A 10723-nucleotide genomic window follows, 5' to 3' on the forward strand; every position below is an offset into this window, starting at 1 on the left:
AAGCAGGCGTGTTTAGAGGCTTCACAGGATTTTGTCAAAACGGCGGATGCGACACCAAATTTCTTGAACTGTATCGTCACTGAAGATGAAACCTGGTGTCTTAGGTACGACACTGAAATGAAACGGCAAAGCACGGAATGGCGTTCTCTGGGATCCCCTCATCGGAAAAAGGTCTGAGCCGAAAAGTCACACATCAAAACGATGTTCATCACCTTTTTTGATAGTCGAGGCATTATCCATAAGGAATTAATACCTGAGGGAACGACGTTGAATGCTGCATGGTACATTGAAATTTTGATCCATTTCATGAAACGTCTACGCAGGATACGACCCCAGTATGCCACAACAAGGTTCATGGTTTTTTGTCCATGACAACGCTCGCCCACACACAGACAATATCATCAAAGAGTTCATGGCAAAGAGGGGGTGGTGCAACTTGAACACCCCTCATACTCGCCAGATCTCAATCCTCCAGACTTCTTCCCATTCCCACGATTCAAACTCTCTTTGAAAGGAAAGAGATTTGATGATATTCCTGACATCCAACGAAATGTGACAAGGCTTTTGAACACCATCCCAAAGGAATCCTTCTTGCAAATTTTCCAGGACATGTATCGCCGATCTCAGCAGTGCATAGTTATGGGAGGGGACTATTTCGAAGGACAGTAAGGTCACTGTCATGCATTGTTCATCTATGTTGATAGTACAGGACTATTCACCGAACGTTGTCACAGGTTGTAGCATGCCTACCACATGTATATTTCAGTTTTAGAACCACACCATCATTTATGTACAGTGAAACCTCATTAAGATGTTTCTGCAGGGGACAAGGGAAAAGAATGTGTTAAGCGAGAAAACGTACTAATGAATAAAAGAATAAAAACTATCCAACACTGAACAGGTATATGGAGACACTAGGTACAATTTTTCAGACGTCAGGGCATTTTACGTTGTGTATCCACGGGTACAGTGAAAACTATAAACCTATCTACAATTTCTAAAGATGAGAGGGAAGTATTAAAAGGTGTGAAAAACATGAGAGAACAAATATGAAAAACTTTTCTGGTGGGGATTATAAAATAACAAGTACACTTTTAATTTTGTGTGGCTATTTCTAGCCCTTGTAGGGCAGACCCTCTGATGAGGATGGGCAGCATCTGCCATGTGTAGGTAACTGCATGTTATTGTGGTGGAGGATAATGTTATGTGTGGTGTGAGAGTTGCAGGGATGTTGGGGACAGCACAAACACCCAGCCCCCGGGTCATTGGAATGAACCAATGAAGGTTAAAATCCCGAACCCGGGACCCTCTGAACCGAAGGCAAGTATGCTGACCATTCACTCAATGAGTCAGACACAAGTACACTGAAAGGTATGAAAAACACCCGACAACAAATATGAAAACATGTGCACAGGGACCAACAAAAATATCGAAGTATTATTGCAGATCGCACTCTTTCTAAAACAAATGTTAGTAGAATCCTTTTATTTTGGAACAGTGGGTTATTTAAAATTATTTTCTGGTCACACACATAGGCATTGAATTGGAGATTACATTCGACCATGTGCAACTGCAATCTGCAAAGAAATTTTGGGCGCCATTTTCAATCGAACGAAACTTCGAGGAACTTGAATGATTGAGTTGAAACTTGAAGGCGTGAGTTTCAACAAGACCAACTACAATATATCAGATGTTAATGCAGCTATCGATATTAGCTAAAATGGTGCAGTGATCAGTTTGTTCAAATGTAAACATTAGCATGTGTGAAGCATCAGTTTAGTTCTTCCTGTGGGTTTGGTTTGATCAGGGGATGTTAGTGTAGACATGTTTTTATTGAAATTTGGTTTAAAAACTAACATTTTTTTTTTTTTTGCTAGGGGCTTTACGTCGCACCGACACAGATAGGTCTTATGGCGACGAAAAAAACTAACATAATATATTAGGACATATCAATCGTATTTTGTGCCTGGATGTAGTTCATTTTAAAACAGATGCACGCTCACATTCAGACCAAGTGTACTTAATGCATCGTGATGATGTTTTTGTAGTTACAAATAATTCATTGAGGTGCATTAAAACATTAGAGGATAAATTTGTCATTAGAGAGAATGTTTTCCATGTACTTTACAAGCTGTTTTTTTTTTTTGTTTTTTCGGATAAGGCCAAAACTCTGTTTTGGTGCCTATTCTAGTTCATTTTGCAGTTACCATGCCCTTTGAGGTTTTTAAAAGTGAGGTTAAAAAAAGCGATAAAGCTATTTATGTTGCCCATGAATGAAGATTATGTTCTCTTTGTGAAATTAGAGGACAAGGTATCAACTGATCAAATGGCAATATTAATGGCAACTGATATACTGTCGCTTTCAGTACGTATTTACGATGTCAACGATTCGAGTGTTACTATGCATTATACGAAAATGCATATGCCACCAGAGAATTTCAAATCGATTCTCTTATTGAGAGACAAAGATCGTCTGGAGTGAAACAGATATAGTATAACAGTTAGGTGAATCATTATCAGAATAATTGTTATAAGAGAATTGAAATTCGTGACAAGGTTATGTTTCTAATAAATTTCTTGAACAGGGTAGGCTGTGATACATAAAAGCGTATGGTAATAAAAAAATTGTTCAAATAAATGTATGGAGGATTATGGGCAGGAATAATTTACCAAGGGTGCCCACTACTATATCTATACCAATTTGATAAATTTCCAATTTCTTTGAAGTCATTTAAGACAAGACTAAGTAAACAATTGATACGTAATTTGCCACTTGAACAACAGCCCTAAACATAGATCATTGGTAATTGAATTGAATTTAAACTGCCACTCATTGAAACGTATTAGATATTCCCTCCAGGACTGTTATTTTGGAATGCAATCCTATCTTACCTATTTCCTCGATCATACTAGAGTAGTTGATAGAAAAGATTTATATTTTGAAATTTCCACATATTGCTTGTCCAGATATAGACATTTCTAGATGGCATGGTTTCCATTACCCAAAGTAAAGTACTCTATACATTATTATTACAACTTAGCAATTCAATACGATAGTCAGAAGGTTATGTTTATGTAACACTGACTTGTTTACATTCAAACAATGCGTTGGCCATGTTGATTTTGTATTAAGGTCTGATATTACTGTAGATGGTCTTGGTTCCAACATTCGCTACCTCTGTGCGCTTATGTCAGTCCACTCTCCGACAGATTTTAATTTTGACTTAATTATTAAGGAATTTCACAATATTTTCCGTATCCATAACTGGGCTAGCACAAGACAAATATGTTTGTCACATGACTATGTTCCTAATCCGTATCACATGACAGATATTAACCACACTTCACTGTACCACTCAACAAAAAATACAACCTTCTGAATGGAATGCGAAATAAAAGCACAAACAGGCTCACTCTGCTATTCAGCGATCTTGCTGTTAACCGGCAAGCAAAACTGAACATTCTTGAGGCTAACAGCTTGTTCCCAGGAAGTGCAAGTTATCTTTTGAAGTTCAAAAAGGCCTTTTCCCATAATCATGCAGCTGTAGCAACGGCTCTTACCCGAGTTGGAAATCGCATTTCTTTCACAAGGACCCCTTGTGGAAGGGGGACTCAGACTAAGATTATACCCACAGTATCCCCTGCTTGTCATAAGAGATGACTTAACTCTTTCACTGCGGAAGTCGACTTTTGTCGACTTACTTCCCTATAGCATTCGCTGCGGTAATCGACTTTTGTCGACTTGGTACCTTCCTGGTATAGTTTCCGCGCGCTTCTTTAATAAAGGCGCATTTAATAATACAGACATCTATAGTCATGTATTGACTGTGTAGTAAGCATTGTTTGAAAACGTTGCCGCCAATGCTGGACCTATGTTTGTCATCTTTCACCCGCCCGCCCGCCAACATTCCTGTCAGCTGTCTGGCCAATAGCAGGCTTCACTCAGCAGCTATGAGCGCACGGAACAACATTAGTAATGACTGTGAAGAAATCTTCAATCTTTTAGTGGCCGATTCTGATTCAGACTGTTCAGTAAATTTGGACAATGAAACAAGTGATGATGTGCATAGTGATTTTCCGGAAGAAAGTGCCAACAAGGAAGATCATTTTGTATGCGACTAGCGGGATATTAATGATGACATTGAAACTGCACTAATGAATGGAAGAATATTGTAAAATAAGCTTCAAAAAGGGGCAATTAGTGCTCCTGACTTAAGAAATTCTGTCATAATGGGACTTCTACGAAAGTATCAGCACAGTCCGCCAGCGAAACGAGGAAGACCTTCTGATTACATACCTCAAGCGCACCTGACGGAGAGGCAATTTCTTGGGGAGCAGCAGGACAAGAGTCACAAACCTAATTGAGTTGTTTGTTCCATATTACCAGCAAAATGTTCAAAAAAAAGGAAAGGGACTGTGCAAGAGAAAACACAGTATTCTTTTGTAAGAATTGCCCAGGACAGCCTGCAATGTGTCCTGTTCCATGTTCGGAGATGTATCACAGTAATGTGTGTTTCAAGATGAAATATCACTGCTAGTTTGCCAAAGTTAAGTTAAAATGGTGCAATGGTGTTGAATGTCACTAAACTTTTAAAAAGAATATTTTCAGTTCATTTGGAAAATACGAAAAAAAATTATATTTTTATGTAAGTGTTCTGTTTAAAAATAGTGCAGCGAAAGAGTTAAGGGGGCAACCAAGGGACAATCGAATTAGAACCATGAGACTGTTGTAAGTAGTACATCACGTGGGGAACGCCATGGGTCACCTTTACTTGCCAGTAGTACCACTATGTTAGGTACACAATAGGTTTGCGATTAGTAGCAACATAGTGTGAATCAGGATGGGATTTACAGTACCCGTTATTACTACCACAACTTGTGGAACACCACAGGCTTACATTGCCTGTAATTAGTACCATTATGTGAGAAACACCACCGGGTCTAGGCGTTGTCTGTGATTAGTACCACTATGTGAGGAACACCGTAGGTTTGCGTTGCTGTAAGTGGTGCCGCAATGTCAGAAACACCATAGGTCTGCGTTACGTGTGCGTATTACATTACCTGTGAGTAGTACCATAATGTGTGGAATACTGCGAGTCTATGCTACTTTTGATTAGTACTGCAACATGACAAATACCATGGTTCTACTTTACTAGCAATAAGTACCATTATGAGGGGCCGATGACCTGGATTTTGGACCCCTTTAGACAACAAGCATCATCGATTCAGGATTGTGCTTTAGAATCAGTCCCTTGGTCAGTAATACTATTGTTTTACAATAGTTTCTGGGAACGTGAGGCATTGCGGGTTGGATCCACTGATAGTTTTAAATTCATATTAACCCATTCATTCTTCGTCATCACGTTTTGAATAGTGGTCATTGGATGATTCTGGACTTTTAAATTGTCATTACATTTCATCTCATTGTGTACCATTAGGGGCCAATGACCTAGATGTTAGGTCCCTTTAAACAACAAGCATCATCATCATCTTTCACAAGGGATGTCAAATGCAATAACATTTTCAGCTCTAGGAAAAATGTGATCGTACTAAGCAGTAATAGCGAACATTTGTGATGCAATAAGCGAGGTATTTTTATATAGATTTAATGCAATGAATATCGAGACTGAATTTACGACGTGCTAAGTAGGAAAACGTATTCATGGGGAACACATTAACGAGATTTCACTGTATTTTCTTTGTAATTGTTTATTTGCAACTCCAGACGTACACTGCATGACCGTGACTGGTCTTGTTCCATGCTGGCTGCTCAAATAATCAGCAAAGCATTGTTGGATGACTTGGTTTCAGCAACCCCTGTTACAAGACATCTCTCTTAAGATTTATTTATTTATTTATTTATTTATTTATTTATTTATTTATTTATTTATTTATTTATTTATTTATTTATTTATTTATTTATTTATTTTTTATTTTTTTTTTTTTTTTTTTATTGACTGGAATGATGCCAGAGATGGCACTACATTTCTTTCTGCCTGTTTCGTACATGCATCATATTTACTCATTTATTTTCCCCACTTTGTTCCCAATTTTGCGACGAGAAAATACAGTGAGGGTAAGTTATGGGTGACAGTAACTGGAGGTATTTATACTGATCATGAGCGGGTGGCTTCCTGATTGCCCTCTACTATAAATAGCATATGGTTGGAGGGTAGTTAATGTCCAGGAGCTAATTTTTGTGCAGGGACTACATAATCCAATAATGACCACAATCAATTTATATTTGGTTGTACAATAGCACACGGATCAACAACCCCTTTGACTGTTAATCGACCCTACCTAATCACAAAAATGATTTAAAGTTTTGCGTTTTTCATGTGATATCGGCTACTTTCTTCACTTTTACAAAATAATATCTGATCGAGTAACAGCCAAATTAAATAAATCATACGTACCAGATTTGATTATGTTCGATTTTTAACACATTGTGGTCGAAGGCCATACGGGCTGTGTCATTTATTGTGAGGAATGAAACCCACATGGCATATGTTCTCTGGTATTCATTGTTGTTACTACAAATTAAATGAACTTTGTGCGGTTGATCGGCACTGCAGTATAAGATTTGGTTCATATAGTTCTCAAAAAAATATAGATGGCAGCTAACTACGACTTTACAAATCATTGTGTTGACTCAACAGCAGCATGCATGAAATGGTGGCTACATGCGAACATAGACTAAACAGACCTAACAGGTCACACAGTACAGCTTCATAGTGGGCCATGCATGCACATACGCCCCACCACACCACAACTCCGAGCTACTTCACGGATGTCCGTCATGCTTTACAGACTATAAATCTCATGTTAGATCCGTGTTGATGGTTGAACTTCGTACAAAATTGTACACAATTATTTGAATTATTCTCCTAGTGAATACTAACAATATTTACATCCAATTAAGACGAAACTTTACATAGACATGTTTTGACCCGGCATTGGCTCATCCTCGGTAAGACATATATAACAACTTAAAAACATCAGACTTACAATATGAAGTGTTAGTTAAAAAGTTTTTATTAAAAAACATGATGAAAATTAAAAAAATTGAAGTGGTGATCGTTAAAACAATCTTGAGCTGGAGGCCTTTTCGTTTCAATGTTTTCATTATCCTCTGATGTAGTTCAACTGATATCTCTACTCTGTTGGCTTAGTTGTTATTGAAGTTGAAGCGTCTGATTTCTAGTGTTACGTGGCCTGCGTATTACCCATGTTCTCTTGACTACAGAGGCCAGCTCGCAACTGACAGTTATCAGTTTTAACCATCACCACCTCACATTTTTAAATTTTCATCATGAATATCGAGACTGAATTTACGACGTGCTAAGTAGGAAAACGTATTCGTGGGGAACACATTAACGAGATTTCACTGTATTTTCTTTGTAATTGTTTATTTGCAACTCCAGACGTACACTTTTTAACTAAGACTTCATATTATGCATCTGATATTTTAAATATATATGTCTTACGGTACTGAGGATGACCCTATGCCGGGTCGAAACATGTCTATGTAAAGTTCCATCTTAATTATGTAAATATTGTTAGTATTGTCTAAGAGGATAATCCAAATAATTTTGTACAATTTTGTAAGAACCCGTCATGCTTGTGTTCCAGGATTCCGGGTACGATTTTGGAGCCTTGCAGTTGAATCTGGAGGCCTATCCTCCGCATGCCATCCTCTTACAGTGTGATTGTGTCAAAAAAATTCAAGATGCATTTTGACCTGTCTTACCTGTTACTTTCCTTGTAAGCAAGTAAATTTTATTTTTTATGCTTGGTTCCTAAGAAATTTTACAGGCACCTAGATTTTTTCTGATTTGTCCAGCTCTGCTTATGGGAATATATAGGCAAAGATACATTATTGCTTGTAGTAAATTGTTAGATTAGATTTTTATTGTTCACTTCCCTAAAAAAGCAGGTGACTATGAGAGTATATTTTTATTGTCGGTGGCTGTGTGTAGACTTCTTGTAAGACTCCCAGTTTATACAATTATTCTTTGAACCTTGTAACTGATAGAGGTGACCAATAAAACTATTTCTTCCTCTTCTCCACTAGGCTGCAGTGCTATGCCAGTTTCTGGATGAAGTGGACTACACCACAGCATTTAAGAACCTTGGGGAGGTGAAAACGAACAGCTGCAGTGATGCTATGGATGCGTACTACAGCTGTATATGGGACACCACAATCCTCGAGTATTTAGTGTATCTTCACACCAAGCGCGGGGAACACCATCGCAAGCAAGAGGCTGTAAGTTGTTTTTCTCTCTCTCTCTCTCTCTCTCTCTCTCTCTCTCTCTCTCTCTCTCTTGCTGGATTCTGAGATGAGGACATGAGCAGGAAGTTTTAGGCTTTCCCTCAACTGTTTATTTATAAAATCAACAAGTTTCAGAAATAAAGAAATTTATTTAGGTGGAAGAGAAACAAAGAAATAAATTTCTTACATTTATCATAAGAACCAGATGACTTGATACTATCTTTCCCTTCCTTTATAATATGCTTGAATGGTCCGCATAATAACTTGACAAGCTTCCGACAAACTCTGTTGCACTTCATACATACTAAAGGACCATTATTTTCTGCTTCCTTCAGAAAATATTCATGAACACTGCTGATTATTTTTCTACCTTTGCTCCTTATCTCCTTCCTGTTGATCATTGTAAGATATATATTGCAATTATAACATAGAACAATGCAAGTAGAAATGAACAAACATCACATCACTTGTTACATACATGCCAATCCTAAAACAAACTCGTGAGTAAAGCTCTATGTAATACCCACATGCACACAGCAAGACTACTCGGCAACACAACAGTTTGTACAGTGAAGTGAGCACGGCAAATTCCTAAAGCGACTGAGTAGTTCTCAGCACCATTGCTAGGAGACCTTTTGTCCGATTGGGCAATGGCATATTGCCCACACCCCACTTCTCGTGACAGCATGTAGGGCACCCACCATCAGTGTAGAAAAAGCTATAGCATACAAGTGTGTTTCAAGTAAATTGTTTATTCAGCAGCAGGACTGGCTACTCGGTGCAGATCGAGTAACCTCAATCACAGGAGCGAAACGGTTGTTAAATTCATCAGTGAACAGTCGGCTGTAAATTGACCCAAAATCTTTTGTTACCTCCATGTCATTCTTCCAAATATATATTTTTTTCCTTTTTCAGATTAAAACTGTTGGATTGTTGGAGCTGAACGCCAATAACAATGAAGAAATCCAGAGGGAGGCAGCAAATATCCGCAAATCACGTTTCATGCGAGCTCTTGCAAGACAGTTTGTCTGTTCAGATAGCTGACGTTTGTACGGTGGTGATGAAGTGTGACACTTGAATCTCAAAGATGTGGATCTTCTCCACAAGGAAGAACAAGGAAACGCTTAACATCTTCTTTGGCTATTTTAAAAATAAAAGTACCTGAATCCTAGACACCTCTCTTCAGCATTAAAATTTGCATTTTCAGTTCGTTATGAATACAGAGCTGATGTCATACAATGTAGATTACAATAGGTATACTATCATACAGTATAACAATAGTTCAGTTCAGTAGTGATACAACTGAGAAAAGTGGAGAGACAAGTGCAAAGGTTTTAAGGTTTCAGCAGATCCAATGAAAACAGATACCATAATTTAATTTCAAAATATATTTCTTTCTTTACACCATGCATAAGTATATACTGATAGCAGTTATCCCCATATCATCTTTTGTTTCTAGTTCTCTCTCCTGGGTGGTGGGATTTTGAACTGAGAACCTTTCATGACTTTTTTCCTGCTTCTAATACTTGTTCTATCTTTTCTCCTTTATTTTCTATAGTTTCCTCTGCTGTATCCATCCATCTCTTTCAAGGCCTTCCCTCTCTTTCCTTTTGATGTCTCTGTAAATACCGTACTTTCTTAGGAATTCAGTCTTTTCCCATTGACAACATGTGTCCATACAGTTTTGCCATGCTCATTTTTATCCTGAATTGCCAATCATTTCTGATTCTGTCTTTTCTCATCTTCCCTGCAGTACCTCTAAGGAATTTCATCTTGATTGCCTGAAATCTAATATATATTATAACATAGAACAATGCAAGTAGAAATGAACAAACATCACATCACTTGTTACATACATGCCAATCGAAGAGTGCAATAAAAGATGCAACAGTAATCACTTATACGGATGGAAAACAATGCCAATCCTAAAACAAACTCATGAGTAAAGCTCTGTAATATCTCTCTCTCTCTCTCTCTAAATTTTCCTTAAAATTTTTCTTTCTTGCTTTTATATATCTTTTATGAGTGATCTACCACCAATGAATAAGGTTTCCGATGCATACAATGCTTCAGGTTTTATTACTGTATGATGTCTTAGTTTTGTTTTGCAAGAAAATAACAAAGGTCTATATTTAACTAAGAAGACCCCACTAAGAGCCCTCGAGGTACAAGAAAGAAAGTTCCTGAGACGGATAGTGGGACCAAGAATTTTACCAGATGGAAGCCGATGGTATCAACCAAATCGTGAGCTGTATAAACACCAAGAAAATCTCATAGATGCCATCAGAAGAAGGCGACTGGCTTTTTACGGACACCTATCCAGAATGGACTCAAATAGATTATCTCATAGGATCTTCAAGGCTGCTAACAAGGGCAAAGCTACTGGATTCGTGTGGATGAAGCAAGTGGAGAAGGACCTTTCGGAACTCCACATAAATCAAAACGACATAG

The 10723-nt window shown here is 37.9% G+C and overlaps 1 protein-coding gene across 1 annotated transcript in view; it reads left to right on the plus strand.

Annotated features, from left to right (window-relative positions):
• IntS8 (integrator complex subunit 8) overlaps positions 1-10198 on the plus strand; it is a 275398-nt gene extending 265200 nt beyond the window's left edge. The window contains exons 15-16 of the mRNA XM_067136226.2: positions 8075-8266; positions 9188-10198. Of these exons, the coding sequence (XP_066992327.2) occupies positions 8075-8266; positions 9188-9316 (321 nt within the window). The 3' untranslated portion in view covers positions 9317-10198. The remainder of the gene's footprint in view (positions 1-8074; positions 8267-9187) is intronic.
• Positions 10199-10723: the final 525 nt, after the last annotated feature.

This window comes from Anabrus simplex, chromosome 1 (assembly GCF_040414725.1).
Source record: "Anabrus simplex isolate iqAnaSimp1 chromosome 1, ASM4041472v1, whole genome shotgun sequence".
Classification (NCBI taxonomy): Eukaryota; Metazoa; Arthropoda; class Insecta; order Orthoptera; family Tettigoniidae; genus Anabrus; species Anabrus simplex.